General features: G+C 42.1%; 1 protein-coding gene across 9 annotated transcripts in view; it reads right to left on the bottom strand.

Annotated features, from left to right (window-relative positions):
- LOC122561603 (phosphatidylinositol 4-phosphate 3-kinase C2 domain-containing subunit beta-like) overlaps positions 1-26488 on the bottom strand; it is a 230771-nt gene that overhangs the window by 93682 nt on the left and 110601 nt on the right. For all 9 annotated transcript variants that reach the window (XR_015761176.1, XM_087999661.1, XM_087999666.1 and 6 more), the window contains 4 exons: positions 20324-20417; positions 13743-13837; positions 3436-3616; positions 2024-2131 (listed from right to left, as the gene is read on the bottom strand). Coding sequence is in view for 8 of the 9 variants with exons in the window: in XM_087999661.1 (XP_087855787.1) it covers positions 2024-2131; positions 3436-3616; positions 13743-13837; positions 20324-20417 (478 nt within the window). In the remaining variant the exon portion in view is untranslated. The remainder of the gene's footprint in view (positions 1-2023; positions 2132-3435; positions 3617-13742; positions 13838-20323; positions 20418-26488) is intronic.

Raw genomic sequence — 26488 nt, 5'->3', positions numbered from 1 at the left:
AGTACTGAGGGAATGCTACATCAGCATGAGCCTCCGTTTACACTTCCATTCCTCCTTACTGGTGAGGAAAAGATCTGATCACAGCACTCCATGACGAAAATCTCGCTAGCTGTGTGACAGGGATGGAGTGGAGGTGCTGGTGTCAGACTGGGGTGGACAAAGTCAGAAGTCACATGACACCAGGTTATAGTCGAACAGGTTTATCCGAAATCACACAAGCTTTTGAAGCTCAGCCCCTTCATCAGGTGCGGGATGAAAGCAGGATAGAGATGCCAGGAAATTTCTCTATTCTCAATTCACACCTCCAAAAAATCCAACCTCAACTCTCTCTGACATTCATTGGAACTATGAGCCCTTACACTGACTATAAGTCTAGTGTTCTTCCTTGAAAACATTTTCAACACCTGCATATTTACAGCCTAAGTCAAGGTCTTATTCAAGGACAATATAATATCCTTTGTTTTGTATTTAATCATCCTGAGAGTATATCATACCATCAACTGCATTTGCTTTTGCAATAATCTTGTGGCATTCATCAGAAGGTTAAGGGGAGATGTGATAGATGTTTTCAAAATCATGAGTGGGCTGGATACAACAGTTAGGGAGAGACTGCCCTTACTCATAAAAGGAACAAGAACAAGAGAGCGTTGATTTAAAGTGATCTGCAAAAGATGCAAGGATGAAGTGAGAAAAAGCTTTCTCACTCTGAGTAATTATGGTCTGGAATGCACCTCTTGGAAGTGTGGTGGAGGCAGGTTCAATTGTGACATTGGATTATTAGATAAAAATAACGCCTGTGTCTGGGGAAAGGCAGGGGATTGACACGAAGTGATGATGCTCATTTGATGAGGCAATAGAGGCATGATGGGCCAAACAACCTCCTTCTGCACCGGAAGACATCTACGATTCCAGTCTTGAACCTTTAGAGATTCACCTGCTATAGCAGGTCTTATTTCCACTCGACACCATTAAGCTCCTAACTTTGTATCATTATACCTACTCACATTGTCAACACAGTTTTTATTCACCAAAATGGTATCTGTTAGATGTAAATCTGTTTCCTCATCATAATCAATTTTGTGGCTGATTTCAAGATTCCAAAACCTGTACAAATTCTTGTGCAATCTACATATTTGTGGTTAGTTTTTTTCTTCCATTCCCTATTCAGATACATCCAGATTACTAATAATTGTTGTGAAAGGCAGTGGCCAAGAAAACCAATCACTGCTGGACCCAACTCATAACATCTCCCTATATAGAATTACTGCTATTTCACATGTACTTTTGCCAATGAGAATGCAATTAATTTAATCTCAATTCAAAATCTGCCCACTGATTGTACAGAATCTAATTAAGTAGGCAATCATTTATTACTTAGTTTCAAAATCAAGTTTTGCAATGTCAATTAGATCTTTCCGATCCACCAATAAAATAACTGCCTCTTTCTCTCTCTCTCTCTCTTTCTCTCTCTCTTATATGGCCTTTTACAAAGACTTTTAATAGCCTCTCTGTGCCCCAATAGTTGTTTTGTGTTTAACTATATATGTTGTATTACTATTGATGCTCACTGTCCTTGATTGGTTAAACCTGGGTGTGGACTCAGAGAAAAGTAAACAGTGCTATCGAAAGAGTTGGAACCAAGATCTGGAGCATGGATAAGAATTTTAAATAAAAATTAAATTAAAAATACACAAATAAAAATTGTAAATACAACCTGTTACACATATAGAAATCTCTGCATCAAGCCAAAATATAAAACATGCATTAGTAGTCACACAAAGAATCCCCATTAATCACATTTATGAACTTGTCATAACTAAAGTCAAGTGAATGGGCTTTTAGATTTCCAGCTCTGACTTCCTGATTAATGGCAATTACTTTTTATTTGCACATTGCTTATTGAGGGGACAGAAGAAAATGGAAAACATTAAGGGTTGTACAGTAATCCAGAACCTCAGTTGACCAAGATCAAATTTAAAAGTAAATCATGAGACAACCACAGGTTCTTCAGATGTGAACTCACGTTGGCATCGATGCCTTTGACTGCAAATACAGGATTCAATGGCAGACGGCAAACATGTTCCTGGTAGAAGAATTTGTCTAATTCTTCAATCTCTTTCGCTAATAAAGTCTGAAACATGTGAAAGAAAAAGTTTTTACTTCTAATGCAAGAACAAACCGAAATATGCCCTTGGCCAAAGTAATCAAAACAATCATTGTACTAGAAATGAAGTGGACTCTTCCCTTTTCCGTACAGAGAAGGTGCCAGCAATAGGAAACCAGCGGAGAAGTTCAATGGTGCATTATTTCCCAAGAGTGAACTGTGCTCAAAAGGCTGCAAAACTTTCCCAGGTTATGTACAAATCATCCAAGGGATTTGTCTGAAGTTGTGAAGTTCTGCTGGGGAGAGGGTGTAAAGGCATTGTGATTCATGGACACGGAGATTTTTCATAGGGAAGAGCTAACAGGGAGTTCATGGAACTGTCAGATTTTTAAGTTTTATAGACATTTAAGTTATGTATATGCTTTAGAAAATTGTGTAGTAGAAAAGAGCAAATAATACTGAACACATTTGTCACCTGGGGCCAAATCTGTCCCTGTAGTGTCCACCATTTCCAATGCCGTGAATGCTGTTTTGTATTCAACTCATGCACATTTCCATTGGTTGTAAGCATTTAGATACTGTTGGCAGATAAGCTTGTACCTTCCACTTTTAACCTTGCGTAGCTGAATATCCATTCAGCAACCTGAAAGAGACCTTACCAGCTATTGTAAGTAAGTCAGTTTCTTTCAGGTGAGTTGCTGCTTGACGTTTACTGGCTCTTCTTGTTATATTAGAAGTGTCTGGTGGTTTCCAGAGTTGTTTAAAAGTGCTAAAGTCCACAGCACATAATGTGGCATGTGCTGAATGACTCCCTACCTGCTTGGATGGGTGCGGCTCCAACAAACCTCAGGAAGCTTGACACCATCCAGGACAAAGCAGCCCTCTTGAATGGCACCAAACTACAAACATTTCCTCCCTCCCGACTTAATTCAGTAGCAGTGGTGTGTACTATCTACAAGATGCATTGCAGAAATTCACCAAAGCTCCTTGGACAATACCTTTCAAAATCCATAACCACTTCTGCCAAGATGGTCAAAGGCAGAAGATACACAGGGATTCCACCATGTACAAGTTCCTCTATGAGACACTCGCCATCCTGATTTGGAAATTTATCACCATTTCTTCAGCTTAAAATCTTTGAAATCCCTCCCTAGGGGTACCTACAGCACATTTGGACTGCAGCAGTTCAAGAAGGCAACTCATGACAACCACCTTCTCAAGGGCATTTAGCAATGGACAATAAATGTTGGCCCAGACAGCAACTCCCACAACCCATGAATGAAAGGAAAACTTACCAAAGGTGTCATTGGATAGATCTTGCTAGTACTCACCGAACGTTTTGACTGGTCCATTGCCCAGACCTTCTGTGCTACCTCAACTAACTTATCGATGAGCTTGGTCTCTTTATCAAATTCTTCTCGCATGGCTTGCCCTGAACAGCAGAGCACAGCTGCTAATAGCTGGCTATACCTATCCTTATATTGAAAGTCTGCCAAGCCATCTTTCAATAACCTGTGTAGGGACATAAAGAATAGTCTCCACTTGAGTTTGCACTTCATGGACAGAATGAACATCAAAAATCAGAAACACTGGAATGTCGAACATTTACATCAAAAGCATAAGGTTGAGGTTGGCTCTGCAATGTAAATTGCAGGGGTGGCAAAGTGGTTAGCACTGCTGCCTCGCAGCGCCAGGAACATGGGTTCAATTCCAGACTTGGGTCACTGTCTGTGTGGAGTTTGTATATTCTCCCCATGTCTGCGTGGTTTACCTCTGGGTGCTTAAGTTTCCTTCCACAGTCCAAAGATGTGCAGGTCAGATGGATTGCCCTGTGCTAAATTACCCATAGTGTCAAGGGATGTGCAAGTTGGGTGGGTTAGCCATGGGAAATGCAGGGTTACAGGAATGGAGTGGTCTGGGTGGGATGCTCTCTGGAAGGTCAGTGTGGACTCGATGGGCCGAATGGGCTGCCTGCACACTGTAGGGATTCTATGATTCTAATTGAGGAAATGGTTCCAAAAGCAGCAGTTTTTTGGTGCTAAAATAAACATTAATGACTGTCTGTCAAAACAGTCACATCCCTCCTCCATAACCAACACTGAATACTTATGATTAATTACCAACACGTTCTAACCCATTTGACCATACTGGCTGACTCAGAAAAAAATACATGGAAACATTTACAAAAGCTTGAGAAAATCTGTTACAAGTGAACAAAATTCAACATATTCTGCAGCATTAGATATTGGATCGTATTTACTCGGGGGAAATATTTGAAGTACATAAAAGAATAGTTGGCAGCTGTAGTGGATTTAGAAACTGCTGAAGGAACTTGAGATGTGAAGTAGCACATTTAGACCCTTGAGCCTGCTCTGCCAATCAATTAGATCAAGAGTGATTTTCTCTACCAGCCTTCCAATTAGCTCCATATTCCCTGATACTGTCACTTAACAAAAAGCTGTCCTACCCTTGAAATCTCCAAGTGAACCAGCATCCATTGGATTTTGGGGAGAGATGTCTATTTTTCTACTATCCTTAGTACAAAGAGCTGCTTCCTGAATTCCCATCTAAATGGTCAAGTTGGCTTTTGAAATTTATGTTCTCTTTTTCTTGTCTGTTCAAGCAAAGGCAGTAGTTTTTCCATCCTACTGAATCTTTTTAATTAAGTATTTCAGTAAGTATTTCAGTCAGGTTATGCCTCAATCTTAATCAAAGGATATACTAGACATGTACACTATCCTCATAGTTTACTCCTTTATTCTGATAAAATATGTGCTCCGTGCCTCTGTCTGCCAAAGTAAATATATCCCTTCTAAGGTTTGGTGAATGAAAGTGAATGCAGCATTCCAAATGTGGTATGCCATTAAGCTCCAGTCTAAGTCAATTTGCCTTTTTGATTACTTTTTATTCCTGTCTGTTACCTTTAACAGGCTGGGTATAGGCTCTAGAGCTTGACAAGAGGCAATTTTCCCTCTATAACATGTAAATAGACATGAAATCAGGAGCCAGTGATTATAATGGTCGAAAACCTTGAACTTATTTTTCAGCAAGATTCAGAGGAAATTAATTGATACTATATTTGGTTTCTTTTTACAACATTCCAGAGTCCCTCACGCCAAAAATGATTTCAGTTGGGCAAAAATTGCCATCAGTCCTCTTCGAGGACTCCATAGCAGATCAGAGGAAGGTTGAATAGGGAAATACCTGATTAACTTTGTGCTGACTCAGTATTATTGAGACCTCTGATGGATGGGGCATAAATATCTTTAAATCCTTTAAACTCTGACTAATTCCCAAATGACCTGAGGCTTGAAATTATTGCTGCTGATTGGTGTGAGGTTGGTTGAAACATTTATGTGACAGTTCGCTGTCCCCTCATCTAATGGAGCCATAAACCTATTTAAAATATGTCAACCAAAATCTCCTTTAAAAAGGGTATGTATGGATAGACTTCATTTGCTGTTAGCTTTTGACTGAATATTCCTGGTTATGCTTAATGTATTAAAAGCTCCTTTGCCTCAGGCTGAAAACAACAAATAAACATGTACAAAGCAAGATCTGTAAAATGAAATGCTGGAGAAATGTTCTCAGGCAAGCATAGTAACATAGGAGCAGTATTAGGCCATTTAACCCATTGGGCCTCCTCCCCCGCTCAGTATGACCACGGCAGATCATTCCCTTCAGTGCATTTTTTTTCCCATACCATCTTCATACCCCTCTACTTCGGTGGTGTTTTGAAATCATAACCTTAAACATGCTCAATGGTTTCTGTCAGGTCGACAATTCCAAAGATTCATAACCTTCTAGTGAAAAACAGTCTCCTCATCTTGGTCCTAAGTCACTGTCTCTTTAATCAGTCAATGAGTGTGGTGCTGGAAAAGCACAGTCAGTCAGGCAGCATCCAGGGAGCAGGAGAGTTGATGTTTTGCGCATAAGCTATCTATCAAGAATATGTAATCCCTGATGAAGAGTTTATGCTTGAAACGTCGATCTCCTGCTGCTCGGATGCTGCCTGACCTGCTGTGCTTTTCCAGCACCACGCTTTATGACTCTAATCTCTAGCATCTGCAATCCTCACTTTCTCTCACATATCTCCTTAATGACCCAAGTAATTCCTCTTTGCTGTACTCTGTGGATATCAATTGCTCTGATATGGATAGTTCAGACCTTTCTTCCTTTGAGGATATAGTGGTATATGCTAAAGTCACTGGGTTAGTAATCCAGAACCTTAATATTTTGGGATACATGTTTGAATCCTACCATGGCAGATGGGGAAATTTTCATTCAATAAGAATCTAATATAAGAAAAGTAAAGCTTGTGGTGACCATATAAGCAATTGTTGTAAAGACCCATCTGGTTCTCTAATGGCCTTTCTGAATTAAATTAGTCATCCTTACCTGGCCTGGCCAACAGGTGAGGTAAAACCAATGACTGCAGATGCTGGAAACCAGATTCTGGATTAGTGGTGCTGGAAGGGCACAGCAGTTCAGGCAGCATCCGAGGAGCAGTAAAATCGACGTTTCAGGCAAAAGCCCTTCATCAGGAATAAAGGCAGAGAGCCTGAAGCGTGGAGAGATAAGCTAGAGGAGGGTGGGGGTGGGGAGAAAGTAGCATAGAGTACAATAGGTGAGTGGGGGAGGGGTTGAAGGTGATAGGTCGGGGGCGGGGGGGAGGGTGGAGTGGATAGGTGGAAAAGAAGATAGGCAGGTAGGACAAGTCATGGGGACAGTGCTGAGCTGGAAGTTTGGAACCAGGGTAAGGTGGGGGAAGGGGAAATGAGGAAACTGTTGAAGTCCACATTGATGCCCTGGGGTTGAAGTGTTCTAAGGTGGAAGATGAGGCATTCTTCCTCCAGGCGTCTGGTGGTGAGGGAGCGGCAGTGAAGGAGGCCCAGGATCTCCATGTCCTCGGCAGAGTGGGAGGGGGAGTTGAAATGTTGGGCCACAGGGCGATGTGGTTGATTGGTGCGGGCGTCCCGGAGATGTTCCCTAAAGCGCTCTGCTAGGAGGCGTCCAGTCACCCCAATGTAGAGGAGACCGCATCGAGAGCAACGGATACAATAAATGATATTAGTGGATGTGCAGGTAAAACTTTGATGGATATGGAAGGCTCCTTTAGGGCCTTGGATAGAGGTGAGGGAGGAGGTGTGGGCGCAGGTTTTGCAGTTCCTGCGGTGGCACGGGAAGTTTCCAAGATGGGAGGGTGGGTTGTAGGGGGGCGTGGACCTGACCAGGTAGTCACGGAGGGAATGGTCTTTGCGGAAGGCGGAAAGGGATGGAGAGGGAAATATATCCCTGGTGGTGGGGTATTTTTGGAGATGGCGGAAATGTTGGCGGATGATTTGGTTTATGCGAAGTTTGGTAGGGTGGAAGGTGAGCACCAGGGGTGTTCTGTCCTTGTTACGGTTGGAGGGGTGGGGTCTGAGGGCAGAGGTGCGGTATGTGGACGAGATGCGTTGGAGGGCATCGTTAACCATGTGGGAAGGGAAATTACGGTCTCTAAAGAAGGAGGCCATCTGGTGTGTTCTGTGATGGAACTGGTCCTCCTGGGAGCAGATACGGCAGAGGCGGAGGAATTGGGAATACAGGATGGTATTTTTGCAAGTGGTAGGGTGGGAAGAGGTGTAATCCAAGTAGCTGTGGGAGTCGGTGGGTTTGTAAAAAAAGTCAGTGTCAAGTCGGTCGTCATTAATGGAGATGGAGAGGTCCAGGAAGGGGAGGGAGGTGTCAGAGATGGTCCAGGTAAATTTAAGGTCAGGGTGGAATGTGTTGGTGAAGTTGATGAATTTCTCAACCTCCTCGCGGGAAGATCGATCTTCCGTAGTTACACCGGCACCACTCCCCACCACTTCCTCTGCTACATTGGTGACTGCATTGGCGCCACCTCGTGCTCCCGCGAGGAGGTTGAGCAATTCATCAACTTCACCAACACATTCCACCCTGACCTTAAATTTACCTGGACCATCTCTGACACCTCCCTCCCCTTCCTGGACCTTTCCATCTCCATTAATGACGACCGACTTGACACTGACATTTTTTACAAACCCACCGACTCCCACAGCTACCTGGATTACACCTCTTCCCACCCTACCTCTTGCAAAAATGCCATCTCGTATTCCCAATTCCTCTGCCTCCACCGTATCTGCTCCCAGGAGGACCAGTTCCACCACAGAACACACCAGATGGCCTCCTTCTTTAGAGACCGCAATTTCCCTTCCCACGTGGTTAACGATGCCCTCCAACGCATCTTGTCCGCATACCGCACCTCTGCTCTCAGACCCCACCCTCTAACTGTAACAAGGACAGAACGCCCTGGTGCTCACCTTCCATCCTACCAACCTTCGCATAAACCAAATCATCCGCCGACATTACCGCCACCTCCAAAAATACCCCACCACCAGGGATATATTTCCCTCCCCACCCCTTTCCGCCTTCCGCAAAGACCATTCCCTCCGTGACTACCTGGTCAGGTCCACGCCCCCCTACAACCCACCCTCCCATCCTGGCACCTTCTCCTGCCACCGCAGGAACTGCAAAACCTGCACCCACACCTCCTCCCTCACCTCCATCCAAGGCCCTAAAGGAGCCTTCCATATCCATCAAAGTTTTACCTGCACATCCACTAATATCATTTATTGTATCCGTTGCTCTCGATGCAGTCTCCTCTACATTGGGGTGACTGGATGCCTCCTAGCAGAGCGCTTTAGGGAACATCTCCGGGACACCCGCACCAATCATCCACCCCGCCCTGTGGCCCAACATTTCAACTCCCCCTCCCACTCTGCCGAGGACATGGAGGTCCTGGGCCTCCTTCACCGCCACTCCCTCACCACCAGACGCCTGGAGGAAGAACGCCTCATCTTCCGCCTTGGAACACTTCAACCCCAGGGCATCAATGTGGACTTCAACAGTTTCCTCATTTCCCCTTCCCCCACCTCACCCTAGTTCCAAACTTCCAGCTCAGCACTGTCCCCATGACTTGTCCTACCTGCCTATCTTCTTTTCCACCTATCCACTCCACCCTCCCCCCGCCCCCGACCTATCACCTTCATCCCCTCCCCCACTTACCTATTGTACTCTATGCTTTCTCCCCACCCCCACCCTCCTCTAGCTTATCTCTCCACGCTTCAGGCTCTCTGCCTTTATTCCTGATGAAGGGCTTTTGCCCGAAACGTCGATTTTACTGGCCAACACGTGAGTCCAGATGCACAGCAAAATGATTCCTCAGTCCAGTTAGCACTTGGCAGTAAATGCTGGCCTGGGGTAGATTTACAGCTAAATCAGTGAGAAGGTTAGGGATGCGTTGTGTCAGATGGCAGCCAGGAGCTGTCAGGGTGGCTCTGTTTGTGGGGGTGGTGGGTTTTGGGGATCATTGGGGATGCTGCTAAGGTGGGAAATAACTCATGTTTGGTCTTCGGGTGACTGTGATTTGGGTCCATGGGGAATCAGAGGGGGTAGGCTGCAGTGTGGGGCAGGTTCAGCATGAGGTAGGTGTGTTGCCTGCTATCCATGAGGGGGTCTTGGGAGGTTGGGTGTTAGGTTGAGTTTGGCAGAATGGGTATTAGGCCTGAAGTAGTGGAAGGGACTGGGTGTAGATTGAAATTATAGGAGGTCAGGTTAGTAGCTATCCAGGAGTTACAGCAAATTTTAATACCTCTACATTTTCCTGGCTATCTAATAAGCTCAGGCAGTTGATACCTCCTAAAGTCTCCAACTCTAATTTAGAGTTCGGGTGGTTTTATTTGGAGGCTTCCAGATGCTACTTAATTGCCCATTGGAAGTGTTAACTTCCCGGGCAGTTTGCAGGGAACCTCAGCAATTCTAATGTGCACTGCAGCAAGGACCATATCCCTGTTCGATGGTGTGGTGTGAAGACAGAGTTTCTGATCTTTGATCCCGACAATCTCCAATCGCTACAGAAAAAAAAAAGCTTGTATTTCTTTACAAATGTGGGCTGAAAAGAATTACAATGGCAGGAAGATTGAATCAGTCTACGATAGAATGATTCCACCACAGAAGAAGGCCATTCTGCCTATCGTGTCCTTTCTATACGATGCTATTATTTTATCTGGAGCCAATTGAAAGTCATTTTTTTTCTTCCCTTAAGTTTACCATCTGAGGGGCCTCTTGAGATGCAGTGGTAATGTCACTATCCCGGAAACAGGAGGGCTGGGTTCAAAACCCACCTGCTCCAGAGGTGTGTAATGAAATCTCTGAACAGTTTGGTTCAGAAACATAGGTAAGCTAACAACCCGTCTTCTTTTGCATCCACCCACCTTCAAGCATTCCGCTAATAGTTTTTCTTGTTCCTAAAGTTGGCAAAGCCAGTGAACCGGATAGAACTTAAAGTGATAGACTGCAACATCACATCTTCCAATAATATTCACTAAATCTTCATTTTTTCCAACTAAAATGACAAATAACTGTTGATTTTTAAAAGAAGAATAAGGCTGTGGGGAAGGAGGAAGGTGAGAAGGAAACAGTTTTGGATACAGCCATGAGGAGAAATTGTAAGAGCTGCAATCTGCAACCTAGATATTAATGGGGCATTGTACACGATTGTGCATGCATGGCTGGTTTTATACGGCTTCAGCTAAACAAGATGATTAAACAGTATATGGGCTCTTCTCCAGCATACAAACACAAAACAAAAGATACTTCCACTGGCTGGGGATGTGTTACAGATTGTAGCCTAGTTTGAAAGCCAGCGGAGCAGTCAGTACTGAGTGTTCCAAGTATAGAGCATCAATCTTCCAATTCTAGCCTAGAGAAGGCACAACATTGATTTTGCCAAGTGAAGCCTTACTTTCATGTCTTTTATCATTTGCTGCATAATCAGACAGCTGTGAATTATTTTGATTTGGTCTGGAAATGAGAGTTTTTCTAATTTAGTGCTAGTTTTCACCAAAGCCCCCAGCTTGTTTGTCATGTTCCATTGGATTCAAACTGACAGACTAGATGGCACCTCACATGATAATAGATCATTAGCAGCAGAAAAGTAATGAAACCAGCAGATGAAAGGGACTCTTTTCTATGTCACAAAGGCCAGTGAAGTTCTACCAGGTTTTGTTTAAGTTCATACTCTGGGTTATCTCCAGCACCATTTCCAAGGGAGGCAATACAATAGGAATCACTTTTTCAGCTGTCATTTACAATGGCTCTGTTGAGCAATTCGTCCATTATTCAATACTTGAACAATTTTCCTTGCAACAAACGTCAGTAGAAATGAAAATCAATAGAGATATGTAATGGACGCCGCTTTGATCTGATCGAATCTTGGCCATTTTATACTGTTTCCAAAAGTTAATGTCACCACGAACAGGTAAGTTTACAGGAACAAAAACTGGAGTGAAAAATACTCTACCTTATGACACGTTTGAATAAACCACCTGCATCATACCTCGGTTACGGCCTCAGAACCTCATGGATTAAACATTTGTTTTTGGAGCGCTGATGAAGGAGCAGCACTCCAAAAGCTAATGCCTCCAATTAAACCTGTTGGATTATAACCTGGTATTGTGTGATTTTTAAACTTTGTACACCCCAGTCCAAAACTGGCATCTCCAAATCAGGATTAAACGTTGGTTCACGTTGAGGTACCAGGGGACAGGGTGGTCAACATAGTACGATTTCGGTGAGGTGCACGATTTGCCCAACGTTACTGTGCAATGGGAAAGCCCAGAAGGCAGATTGCCACTCATTCATTCAGTGCTCTTTTCAACTCTTTCCTTTTGCTCATGATCACGGCAGAAGTCAACCTATGTTAAACACTTGCCAATGCAGCTACAGTGCCAGTTGCACTGGTGAGCAGGGGAAGATCTATTGCGGAAGCACAGGTTCCTTCAGTAATTTTTGTTTTCAGACCTTGACCATACACAATCCTATGTTTTATTTTAACACAATCAAGCCCTTGTTCTTCACTGTGCTCCTTGTGTGTTGTAAAGGCTGGAATTTCTAACACATCCAGAGGCAAAACATTAGATTACTTACAGTGTGGAAGCATGCCCTTCGGCCCAACAAGTTCACACCCACTGCCCAATGTTTACCTCTTCACCTAACACTATGGGCAATTTAGCATGGCCAATCCACCTAACCTGCACATTTTTAGATTGTGGGAGGAAACCCACACAGTCACTGGGAGAATGTGCAAACTCCACACAGAGTCGCCTGAGGCGGGAATTGAACCCGGGTCTCCAGCGCTGTGAGGTAGCAGTGCTAATCACTGTGCCACCGTGCCACCTATAATCTAGTAGACAGTCAGTAAAAGAGGTGTGAATGCGTGATAAGCAAGAAAATACTGCTCATGAGGAAACGACTTACTGTTTCTGCTATTATGGGGATAGGAATATGGCTTATCATAGTCCAATGGAATATGACAACCCAAATTGTCAATAATAGAAAATGAATTGTGTTGATAAAGCGCTCAACACATTCCATAAGAGTGTTGTTACTGAATTAAACTGTTGAATTATTGGATAGAATTCAAAGTGACTTTGTTCAAATTACTTAAAAACTTATTTTTGAAACTTTGCATTTCCAGGAATCATCAGACACAGTTCAGAAGCAGCCTATTTGTCCCATTGTATCGGTGTTGGGTCTTTGACAAGCTATCAAATTGGTCCCATTCCCTTCCCCCATTCCCTGTCCATGTAACTTCCTCCTTTTGACATGTTGAAGCTTGGAGCATATCAGTCACGATCTTATCCAATGACAGGCCGGGCTTGAGAAGCTGAGTAGCCTACTCCTGCTCGTAATTCTTATGTTATTTTCCTGTCTATGTCCAATCCCATCTGGAAAGTTGGGATTGACTCTGCTTCCACCTACTGTGTTAAAACACAACTCTTCAATTCTTATTATACAGGAATTATAGAACAAAAACAAGCCCTTAAGCCCAACTATTCCATACTGCATACAAACATCCTGCATTCTTGTCTGAAACTACCACTACTACTTCCAGATTTTCTCCCAAGTTAACTCAATTCCCAACTTTTATTAATTAAATTTAAAATTTCCCAGCCACTGCAGTGGATTTTGAACATAGTATCAAGCTAATTCGCAGGTTAATTTCTAAGGGCAATGCTCTGAGTAGTCACTGTTAATCCACCTTGTTTATATTTAAACAAAGCCTGGCAGTTAACTGTCAGTCATCATTATTGGGTCCATCCTCCATTGCAATGTTTCTACCAATCAGAATCCACTTGCCAACCAGCTGGTATTGTCTTCTCATGCATAGTGATGAGATCATGGATAGGAATATGAGCTGTCAAGGGTGAGGGTAGAATTGGGCCGACAGAGACTTGAAAGGTTTTTAGGGACCTACATTTGCTCCTCCAAGAAGATGTTTTAAAATACATTCAAGAAACGCACAACCATGTGATGTGCAGCATTCCCTTAAGGATGATGGACACTCTTTGCATTGCAACCATTGCAGAGATTGACCTGGGCTAACAAACCAGAGGCCCCAAAAATGCCAAGGTCAGCAGCAGAGTGGAAAACACATTACTGCAAAATGGTGGGGAGTGTAGGTGTTACTTAATGTTGTTTAACTGAGGTGGGGGTGTGCTAATTGGTGATTTGTTGGAGCTTTCAATCATGGTTGACCCTGAATTTGAAAAGATAAGTTTTTGTTTGCACTTACCAGTACAAATGATGTGCAACTCGAATATTCCTGATTGAGCGATCGAGTAAAAGTTCCACAAGCGGGCTGTTAAGATGCCATTCAAATTTTACTGCCTGTTAGAAGTAGCATAGGCATTTAAAAATTGATCACGGTATTTGAAACACAATTTGACAATCAACATTTCCAATTTCAGTCATTAACATAACCCACCAATGTCAATACATGTTGCAATTCATAAACCTCTGAGATCATGATTCATATTTGACAAATGTTTTCTGTCAAGGGCACCTGTCATAATTGTGCAGCAAACTTAATTCTTCAAAGCACCACTACTGCTCACCATGTTCCATGAGAGAGCTGGATTCTTGATTAGATTCATTGCCACCATCTTCTTTTTAGTTTGGGGCATACATGATCTGCTTTGTCTACGCAGTAGTGGAAAATAATAGGTAGTCTAAAGAAAGGGGCTTTTGTCTTAAAGAAGATGTAGTTTACTGCATGATAACAATCAGGAAAAAGTTGCATTGATATGATAGCCATTATATCCAAACAGGTGCAGGTTAGGTGAATTGGCCCATAGTGTTCAGGGATGTGTAGGTTAGGTGCATCAGTCTCAGGAAATGCATTGTAATAGGATAGGGGAATGGGTCTGGGTGGGATACTCTTCGGAGGGTCGGTGCGGATTTGTTGGGCCAAATGGCCTGTTTCCACATTGTTGGGATTTATACATCTATTCTATTATTAAAAATATTAGAAGACTTCGATGGAAGGTGCGTCCCCTTCAACATATGGAGTGATTCTGCTTTTCCCCACCCTGTGTCCTTGTGACATCAGCAGATTAATGCAGTAAACTCAGTCATAGAATCCCTACACTGCAGATAGAGGTCATTCAGCTCATTGAGTCTGCACCAACTCTCCAAACAGCATCTCACTACTGGGCTGCCTCAGCATTAACGCCAATCTTCAGCATTAGCCCTTTCAGATCATTATCTTATATAACACCCTACATCCTCATTAAAATGTTAATCAGAAATGGTCAAAAATCAGACCTTCATCTTATGCTAAAAATTAAATGAACATAGACATTCATAACCTGGAGACTATTCACATGTTTGTCAGTATAGTGTTACAGATGGGTTTCCAACATATCTATAAGATTCATTTTTCCTTCTAATTTTTTAAAACATTCATTCATGGGATACAGGTATTACTAACTTGGCCAGCATATATTGCCCATCCCTAATTACCCAGAAGACTGTTGTGAATCAACCCCATTTTTGTGGGACAGAAATCATATGTTGGCCAGACCAGATAACGATGGCAGATTTTCCTTGCTAAATGACATTAGCGAACCGAATGGGTTTTTATGACAATCAATAACAGTCGCACGATCACTATAAGACCAGCTTCTTAAGGAATTCAAATTTCACCATCTGCCAAGGTGGAATTTAAACGCATGGATTCAGAGCATTCGCCTAGGGTTTCGGATTACTAGCCCAGTGACATTACCACCATGTCCCCTTGATTGTCAAGTGCAATCAGGAACCAGCATTAGCAAAGGTTAAGATTATCAGCGACTATTATTGATATGTATCCAGAGATCAGTTTTTAAATCAGCAATTGATGCATGAGGCAGTGTGGGTGGGCAGGTGTGTGGAATTAATGACGTGGACAATAAATCAAAGTTGCCGATCTTAATATGTAACTCTGGGAACACGTTGCATTATAGTTTTGAAAGGCAGTTGTTTTATACAATGCAGTACGAATGGATGATCTACTAATCACTCCAAATCCTTCCAGGCATTTTTGGTTGTGAATGTTAGTTTGTCTTTGACTCTGCTTCAGTAACCATTGCCTGTGTAGTGGGCTGCTAAATACAGAACTGTGAGAAACTAAATGACCTTCAAGACTGCAATTCTAAGTCATTTCTTATCACAGGTCCACTAATCCCAGATTAAGGAGCTTTACTATCAAGTGAGGCTGGTATAAAATATGATAAAAAGGACCTTTTATTTTCCTTTTGGTTTGTTTTCTCTCTGAGCTGGATTTCTGTAAACACAGAAGATACTTTGAAGCCTTGAGCCTTAAATATGCTACAATAACCATAACAGCTATTGTTATAATGCGTTTAATGCAGTAAAATATCCCAAGGCATCTTCCAGCAGTGTTATTAAATTGAGACCAAATCATAAAGGAAGTATTCAGAGAGTTGAGCAAAGCGATATTCAAACACCTGGGCTTATGAAGAGGACTTTAAAGAAGGAGAGGTGGGGAGGCTGGGGGTGCTTGGGAAAAGAATTCCAGACCTTAAGGGCCAGTACAGCTGATAGCAAGGTCGCCAATATTGCTGTGCTGGAAAGTAGTGATAGGCAAGAGAGCTCTATTCAAGGAGCATAGAAGTGTTGGAGAATAGGAGGGCTTCCTGAGACTGTGGTGCTGGGAAGACACAGCAGGTCAGGCAGCATCCTCAGGAGCAGGAGAATCGAGATGTTGGGCAAAAGCCCTTCATCAGGAATGAAGAATGCCCTCACTCCTGATGCTCCCTGACCTGCTGTGTCTTTCCAGCACCACACTCTCGATGGATCTCCAGCATCTGTAATCCTCACTTTCTCCTGGCTTCTGGAGATGACAGTGATGAGGAGGGGCAAGGTCAAACAGGGACTTGAAAAGAAGGATAAGAATTTTGAAATCATGGTACTGCCAGATTGTGAGCCCAGATTGCTAGTCAGTGAGCCCAGGGGTGAGGGTTGAAGAGGGCTTGGTGCAAGTTGGGGTAAGGACAGCAGAGGTTTGGATGAGCTAATTTTTATGGAGGGCTGGAGGCCAGCTGGGTGAGCTTTGGAATCATTATATCTATGGATGATGATTCGGTGGTTTAATGCACTCAGGAAGGAGGGGATCATGAGCAATCACACACGGAGGTGTATCGCTCTGAGAGCCATACCTGCTGAAAGCACACCTCCGAACTACCCCCTCACACTCCAACTCTGTATCATTTCCCTGTGATTTGTGTGCAGTGGTGGCTACAAGGTACAGTGATCAGGAAGTGTAAAAGTATCAGAAATATGAGCAGAGGTAGACCATTTGGCCTTTTGACTCTGCTCTGTCATTCAATATGATCATGGCTGAACAGCCAACTAAGCATCCTGTTCCCGCTTTCTCCCCATACCCAGAGATCCATTGAGCACTAAGAGCTATATCTATAAGACCATAAGACATAGGAGTGGAAGTAAGGCCATTTGGCCCATCGAGTCCACTCCGTCATTCAATCATGGCTGATGGGCATTTCAACTCCACTTACCCGCATTCTCCACGTAGCCCTTAATTCCTTGTGACATCAAGAATTTATCAATCTCTGCCTTGAAGACATTTAGCATCCCGACCTCCACTGCACTCTGCGACAATGAATTCCACAGGCCCACCACTCTCTGGCTGAAGAAATGTCTCCGCATTTCTGTTCTGAATTTACCCCCTCTAATTCTAAGGCTGTGTCCACGGGTCCTAGTCTCCTCGCCTAACGGAAACAATTTCCTAGCGTCCACCCTTTCCAAGCCATGTATTATCTTGTAAGTTTCTATTAGATCTCCCCTTAATCTTCTAAACTCCAATGAATACAATCCCAGGATCCTCAGCCGTTCCTCATATGTTAGACCTACCATTCCAGGGATCATCCGTGTGAATCTCCGCTGGACACGCTCCAGTGCCAGTATGTCCTTCCTGAGGTGTGGGGACCAAAACTGAACACAGTACTCCAAATGGGGCCTAACCAGAGCTTTATAAAGTCTCAGTAGCACAACGGTGCTTTTATATTCCAACCTTCTTGAGATAAATGACAACATTGCATTCGCTTTCTTAATCGCGGACTCAACCTGCATGTTTACCTTTAGAGAATCCTCGACTCGCACTCCCAGATCCCTCTGCACTTTGGCTTTACGAATTTTCTCACCGTTTAGAAAGTAGTCCATGCTTGTATTCTTTTTTCCAAAGTGCAAGGCCTCGCATTTGCTCACATTGAATTCCATCAACCATTTCCTGGACCACTCCTCCAAACTGTCGAGATCCTTCTGCAGCCTCCCCACTTCCTCAGTACTACCTGCCTGTCCACCTAACTTTGTATCATTGGCAAACTTCGCTAGAATGCCCCCAGTCCCTTCATCCAGATCATTAATATATAATGTGAACAGCTGCGGCCCCAACACTGAACCCTGCGGGGCATCGCTTGTCACCAGCTGCCATTCCGAAAAAGAACCTTTTATCCCAACTCTCTGCCTTCTGTCAGACAGCCAATCCTCAATCCATACCAGTAGCTCACCTCGAACACCATGGGCCCTCACCTTGCTCAGCAGCCTCCCGTGTGGCATCTTATCAAAGTCTTTTTGGAAGTCTAGATAGACCACATCCTCTGGGTTTCCCTGGTCTAACCTACTTGTCATCTCTTCAAAGAATTAACTCCTTCTTGAAACCATTCAATGCTTTGGCCTTAACTGCTTTCTGTGGCAGAGAATTCCACAGGCTCTTGGTAAAAGCATTTCTCGTCTTCTCAATCCTAAATGGCCATCCCATATCCTTAGACTTTGATGCTCCAGTAATCAGTCCTCATTTCAGTCCTAAGTGACCTACCCAGTATCCTTCTTCTATGAAATACAAAGTATAAATCACCACGTGAAGGCTAATAGTTGGAGTTGCAAAAATGATCTCAAGACTGGAAAAAAAACCCACATTGGTATAACATATAATCCATATGAAATATATTTATTCAACTGTTTTGAAAATCATTTAATGAAAGTAAATCCTTTAAATGATACATCTCACTGGTATTCTCACTCACGCATTTCACTTTGGGTGCTACATGCATATATAATGATTATAGATTAATTATTAATGTAATTCGTCACATTTTCTTGTTGAGATGAATCACATTAGTATGTAAGGATATGAAAACGAGGGCTACTGAAGACCAGCTACTTCATCTGAGGGCCTGTTCTCATACTGAAGGGAACCTAATCATCAACCCTGTCCAAACACATGAACAAATCACGCATAAGCGATAGAGGCCATTCAGCTTAGCTCATCTCTGCCAGCACTTTGAAATTTAGTCTCACACCTCAGATTGTCCCAGCATTGCTGCAAATTATTTCTCCTTGAGTTCATGTCCGATTGTTCTGAAAGTCCTTGTGGAATCTCAGTTCAGGTAACTAATTCCAGATCATCATAAACCAGTGTGTGAAATTGTATCATCTCATATCCCCTCGAGTTCTTTTGCTAATTTTAAATTTCTAATTTTTTTGTTACTGGCGCACCTGCCAGACAATGTTGTTTCTGCCTAATTACTCTATCAAAGCGCAGCAATTCTCTGCTTAGCTTCCTTTGCTGTAAAGAGAACAGGCAAAGCTTCTTAAATCTTTCCACACGAACTGAAGTCCCTCTTGCCCTGTAAACTCTCAATGATCTCCTCTGTGAAGCTTGGCATCCTTTCTGAAGTGTCGTGCACACAACTACCTCACCTGGGTTCTAACCAATTTACTGCACGCCGCTTGTATCTTTGTATTCACATCTCCCATTACAGATCCCATATACTTATTTAAACATCTGATCAATTTGTCCATCTGCATGAAAATATTTGGGAGTATGCTCCTGCATCCTTATCAAAATGATGGTTACAGCTTATGATGATATATTTCCTTACCCTGTGTTTGTATCCCCAAATAATAACAAGATATTCCGTGTTGAGCACGAGAGTATGGTTACAACCTGGCATGGTGCTGGCATTCAAAAATGAGGATGATTTTCTGTAGTGTACACCACAATAGCACCATAATGTGGCAAAATAACCTGGTAAAATAGCCTACACCAACAATTTACCCCCATTCTCCATAGCTCCCAATGCCTGCTGAGCTGAGGTTATTGACTGCTTTTTAGTTTCAGCTCTAAAACCTTGAACTTAACCAGTGCAGAGCATTTGTTTCAGTGTAGCTCCAGCCACTTACTTCCTGAATGGAGCTCACTGAACTCACATCAGCAGGGGAACCTGGTTACATCCCTTGGCATTGACGGTCTAATCAATGGTCAGACTGAATCAGCCAGAACAGTACCGATCAGAAATCAAATTTAACGGATTCTAGTGTATTATGTCTTAATAACAGGTGGCAAGGCCTGACAAACCAACCTATTGAAAGAACTCACAGCTACGGTTCTGTTTGCCATTTTGTATTTTTCATGTGTGTTATATTAATATATCCCATTATTACAAATGTCCCCCTTCGACAATTCACTTGCCATACAAGCTAATATCTTTTTTTTAGAAGACTAGCTCCACTTTGCAATGATTTGGAGATGCTAGTATTAGACTGCAGTTTACAAAGTTAAAAATCACACAACGCTAGGTTATAGTCCAGCAGATTTGTTTGGAAGCACTAGCTTTTGGAGCGCTGCTCCTGCACTGCTCCAAAAGCTAGTACTTCCAAATAAATCTGTTGGATTATAACCTGGTATTGTGTGATTTTTAACTTTGTCCACTTTGCAAGTGACTGTAAGTTGGGAGAGTGATATTTGGCTGCTATTCTGCCATACAATGCAGTATTTTATCAAAGCCTATTTACCTGAACTAACTGCGGCAGATAATCTAACAACTCATCATCCGGAATAGATCCAATCTGTTGGACTGCAGCCTGACGAATCTCTTGATCTGAAAAGCTTATCAAATGGAAAGAAAATGAAAGAGTGAGTGAACTTCCATCATTGACACCCGCGTCACAGCTGAGTAACGTGATGTTAAAGTCAACCCAAATTTAACCAATAACAGAATTTCGGAAAAAATAAAGCAAATGAGCTTACTATCAGAACAAAGTTAATTTGTTGAAAGTTGAAAGTCTCTTTATGACCAGATTTTCCTTTTTTTAATGTGAGAAATGCCTCTTTTCATAAATTCGAACACAGTTTGCTCCTGAGGCAATGGGTTTAGAAGATTTGGCTGTGGTGATTTTGCCTAATGCAATTTTCTCATTTGAAATGAAAGAGACCAAAACAATCATATTGTATGTACAGTGATCCTTTAACACCTCTGAAGTAACTATTGCACCAATAAGGCAATGATGAATGAAAAGCTAATTAAAACTTTTGTGGCATTTGTAAAGCCATTGCATACTGGCTGAGTAGCAAACTCATAAAGTGCATTCTATTGTTCAGACTTTTGTTGGACTGGAAGGGAGAAATAGGATGATTTATTTTGACAAGAGAATTTAACCCTTAAATGAATTGAACTGATTTAGACATAGAGAAATGAGAAACTGGGCAACTTAGCACATGTTATATGGACTTCAGAACTGTTCCACTGGTTAAGAAAGAAAATCAAGTTTAAGCAAGAATTTCATTGTAAAATAGCAGCATAGGATTCCAGTGGAGGTAACAGTCACTATATGGTTAATTATTCAAGTCATAAATTGCTGCATCTGCACAAGGGAACATCAAGAAGGTAGTGTAAACAAAAATAGTAGGCTCATGCAAAGAATACTGCACACCTCACGAAGACAATAGGAAAATACTGTAGGAAGGAATTCCCTTGGGGAGTAACATTGAGTGCATTCACATTTGTAATACATTTTTGGAATTGACAGGGAAGGAGAGAGCTGTAGGCCTGTATAGACATATATCATTAGGAACAGGAGGAAGCCACACAGCTCTTTAAGCTGCTCCTCCAGTCACCTGGAGATGACTTGATCTACAGCTCAATTTAATTTGTCGGTCTCATCATCACATCCCTTTTGAAATGAAAATCTATTAATTTTAGTCTTAAGTGCCTGAGTTCAGTAAGTACCCACAGCCTTTTTGAGGGAGAGAGATCCAGAATTCTATTAGCCTTTGTCTGAAGGGGCACTTCCTGATTTCTCTTCTGAATGATCAATGTCTAATTTTAAGATCATGTCCCTTCATTATTGATTCCTTTGTGAGAAGGAATAGTTACTCAGTATCTGCACTATTGAATCCTTTTCACGCATGACATGTCGAACACTTTAATCAGACCACACCTCCTGTCCTCAAAAGATCACCAGCCAAAAGTTATGCATCTCCTTGAGCACATGTTGATTCACGTGTACTGTACGTTGCATCATTGTGCACTTCACTTCAAATAATGAAGTAATATCCAATGACCGTTTGCGCTTATAGACTTGACTGTCCAATCCACTTTCCAAAAATCAGAATGAAATAGCATGCTGCATGTAGCAGAACACATTGTTGGTTCAGCAATTCCCAGCGAAGGTACACATTGACAAATATATGATGACATGCACGAGAAAATCAAGGATAATGGTGATGAAGGGGTAACTGTGTATCCTGAAGGATATAAACATCAGAGGACAATTTTCAAATCAAGAATATGTAACCTGATATCAGTGGGTCTATCAGCTCATTTACACTGGGATGCATGACAGTATACAATGATATGGACAAGTTGAAATGATGGTCATCTTGGTCTTCATCTGTCATTTTCAGGGAAGAAAATCAATGGTGACAATGGGTATTGATGCCATTTGTGGTGCATTACATATGCTAGCCACATAAAATATACCACAGGTAATTTGTGGGCGGCACGGTGGCATAGTGGTTAGCACTGCTGCCTCACAGCGCCAGAGACCCGGGTTCAACGCCTCAGGCGACTGACTGTGTGGAGTTTGCACGTTCTCCCCGTGTCTGCGTGGGTTTCCTCCGGGTGCTCCGGTTTCCTCCCACAATCCAAAAGATGTGCAGGTCAGGTGAATTGGCCATGCTAAATTGCCCGTAGTGTTAGGTAAGGGGTAAATGTAGGGGTAGGGGTAGGGGTATGGGTGGGTTGCGCTTCGGCGGGGCGGTGTGGACTTGTTGGGCCGAAGGGCCTGTTTCCACACTGTAAGTAATACTCTGATAGAGTCACAGAGTCTTACAGAACAGAGACAGGCCTGTTGGCCCAAACTGGTCCATACCAACCAAAATGAGGATCCACGTTAACCCCATTTCCCTGCACTTGGCCCATATCCTTCTAAACCTTTCCTAACCATGTATTTGTCCATATGCCTTTTAAATGTTGTTAATGTTCCCGCCTCAACCACTTTCATATATGTACCACCCTCTGTGTAAAAATGGTTCCCTTAGGTTCCCTCTTATTCTTTCCCCTCTATTCTTAAACTAATGCCCTCTAGTCCTCGACTCCCCAACCCTGGGAAAAACCCTATCATTCACCCTATCACCCTATCTGTGCCTCTCATGATCTCATACACTACTTTTAGATCCCCCCTCAGTCACCTACATTCTAAAGAAAAATGTCCTAGTATGTCCAACCTCTCCCTATAACTCAGACTGTTGAGACTTGGCAACATCCTTGTAAATTTCTTCTGCATTGTTTCCAGTTTAATAACATCCATCCTATAGCAAGGTGACCAAAACAATGGAGTACTCCCAAGTCCATCCTCACCAATGTCCTGTACAACTGCAACATAACTTCCCTACTTCTATACTCAATGCCCTGACTGATGAAGGCCAGTGTGTCAAAAGCCTTCTTCATTGCCCTGTCTATCTGTGACTCCACTTTCAGAAAACTGCGCACCTGAACTCCAAGGTCCCTCTGTTTTACTACACTCCTTAAGGCCTTACCATTCACCATGAAACTCCTACCTTGATTTCACTTTCCAAAATAGAACACTTCACACTTATCTTCACTAAAGTCCATTTGCCATTTCTCGGCCCACTTCCACATCTGATTAAGATCCTGCTGCAATTTCCGATAGCGTTCCTCACTATGATACCTCCTATTTTAGTGTCATCTGTAAACTTAATAATCATGCCTTGTATATTCTCATCAAAATCATTGATATAGCTAACAAACAGCAATAGGCCCAGCACAGACCCTGAGGCACTCCATTAGTCAGAAGTATCTTTTCTCTTCTTGAGCCAGATAGCTTAAAATTCATTTGCAACATAACTATATACAAGGTTATAATATCCACAACTTATATACATAGTTTGGGCTCTATGCTGACTGGTATATTGTACTTTAAACACACATAATCAACTGATTACACTAACTCCATTCGACAAGAAGTGTGACTGAAAATGAAGTGGGTACCTTTATACTGGAATATTATATTTTTTGGAATGCAACTCTCTTAAATGTACAGGCATGGCTGTTCAGGAAGCTATGACATAGCACATCATTTCCATTTCTTCTTTCAAACAATGGTACCCATTTCTGATAATCTTATAAGGATTCATACATAAGTGCAGAGCGATATGGGTTGTCTTGTGCTTGACTTGCAGAAGTTTAGTATGCAGGTGCAGCAAGTAACTAGGAAAATTATCAGAATAATTAATAGAATAATTACTAATATACTAGATTAATGTCTAGGATTAGAGGGTTGTCTTTTGAGGAAAAGTTTCTTGAAAGACTGTAGTGAGAATGGATTGGTCTACTAATGACCTTTTGTTTATTGTAGTTGCTTTGTGACCCAAAATAAATAATGGAGTCATCAAGGTTTGTTCTGGAATCTTTCTTTTTAAGTTTAAATGAAATACCCATAGCTGAGGGAGTGAGACTTTTAGTTTCACTTTTAACTTGAGCTAGTGTCAGTACTGTGAGGACCTTGGAATTGGTTGGCTGTAAAGAAAAGAGCCCCTGAGAAGGATATATAATGTGTTAGGCCCTTAGAGTGAAGAGTCGGTGTTAGTCCCAAACCAGAAAAACCCGGAAAGGGGTTATTTAAGCTGAGTATGTTGAAGTTCAAGTGTATGACAGTTCCAAGAAGAAGCTACCTGCAGTTCCAGTTTACAAGTTGAAGTAATAGTGACCTAAACCTACCATAGTGTCAAATGGAAGGATTCTGGTGTGAGCATTATATAAGTGGTATTTTAGGAACTGTACCAAGGGTGTGTTTTAAATACTGGATGAGGAGTGATGTTTTGGATACTACATAAAATATGTTTTGATTATTTTCAATTTATAAAAGAGAGTTTTGTGATTATCATTTTATCGCGTGTTTAAAATCTTTGAGGCTATAGCATAAGTACATGGTTTGGATGATTCTGTTTTACCTATAATCTCTTTGTAATAAACTATGTTTGTTGTTAAAGCAAAAATCTGTAGCATTGCATACTTATGTTTCAGCGACAGGTCATTTTGTTCAAGCCAAAACAAAATCAAGTGTGACCTATCAAGCCAGATTTCTGTCTGTAATCTGACTTGTCCAAGGATAGCATCAGTTGGGGTCATAACAGCTGTGAATAAGATGTACGAGAGCCATGTTATGGTCTCGAATCTTTCATGTTGCAACTCATATATTTGCCACGTCATCCCTTATGATCATGCATGCTAGCAGACTGATAATGGATGGTCCTTCTTTTTTAACGTGGAAAAGTTTCTGGGGTTCAAGATGATGATCTAAATGGGCATTTAGGATGGATAGCTTCACTGCATGGGATAGTGTCACTGTATGGGATAGTGTCACTGTATGGGATAGTGTCACTGTATGGGATGCTAGACCCATTCTAAACAGTTAGCTATTCTTGTGTGGACTACACCACATTGCACAGTTTTCTTAGTATCTTTTGTGTAAGATGCATGAAAAGACACTTGTACCAGTGTCAAATTTTAGTATTTAGCACATGTTGTCCATTTGTTTTGAGATATATGACTGGAGTGGAGGCAAATGCTTTAGCTTTTTCTGATGGTGTCCATGCTCTGTCAAGTTTACCATGCTTATTATCAGACTGGAGCCTGCAGCAACATTGCAGTTACTATTGCATTTCATTGACATGCTTGTGTTCCATGGACATAAGCTTCTCTGGCATTGCTCTTTGGTTGGCTCTTCTTCACATGTTATTGTGGAGTATTGGGTGGTACTTTGAGTTTCCCCAGTAATTTCTTTTCCAATTTATGTTAATTATCCTAACATAAATTACTTTTTATGTTAGCCCAATGCCCTCTTGTAGAGAACAGTTTGTGTATGTCACAAAATGCTGGACCTTGTTTTGACTGATAAGCCAGGCCACATTCCATGCATTTTAAAGTACACTGAACCTATGGACAGGTGCAATAGTTGTTTCAAAATCAAGCACTTGCAGAAGATGATGGCCTACCACAATTCCTTCAGGCTTGCATCCTTTGTCTAGCAATCAAGTGTCTTTTGGAATTATTTGATGGATCTAGAGACAATGACAAGTTCCATAATCCTAAACTAGCTTAAGTATCTTTATATCAATGTCTACCTACACATTTTTCAATTGTTTCACATGGCTGTTGTCAGTATGACATGAACACAAGCCTGAAATTGACTTGAACTGTACGTTGATCTTAGAAAATTGGAAAAACTTTGTTAGATCGTTCTGATCATTGTCAGAAATACTGGAAAATTTTCTTCTTCTTAATGCTTCAGTGCCCAAAGCATGAAGAAATTTAACTGCCTCTTGTTCTTTGTCAGTTATCTGCTGTTCCATAAATCAAAGAGTTATCGAGTTTTGAGAAGATTTGTACCTCAGGTTAAGGTTCTGTATATAATCTTGCTTGCTAAGCTGGAAGGTTCGTTTTCAGACATACTAGGTAACCATACTAGGTAATGCCATCAGTGAGCCTCTGGTGAAGTGCTGGTGTTATTTCTCACTTTTTATTTATGTGTTTAGGTTTCCTTGTGCTGGTGATGCCATTTCCTGTGTTGGTGATGTCATTTCCAGTTTTTTTTCCTCAGAGAAGCCTCTGAGAAAAAGAACAGGAGATGACATCATCAACACAGGAATTGACATCA

This window comes from Chiloscyllium plagiosum, unplaced genomic scaffold (genome assembly GCF_037043375.1).
Source record: "Chiloscyllium plagiosum isolate Xiang-an unplaced genomic scaffold, Cpla_swu_hap1 HiC_scaffold_23, whole genome shotgun sequence".
NCBI lineage: Eukaryota > Metazoa > Chordata > Chondrichthyes > Orectolobiformes > Hemiscylliidae > Chiloscyllium > Chiloscyllium plagiosum.
This window is presented reverse-complemented; position numbering and strand designations above follow the sequence as displayed.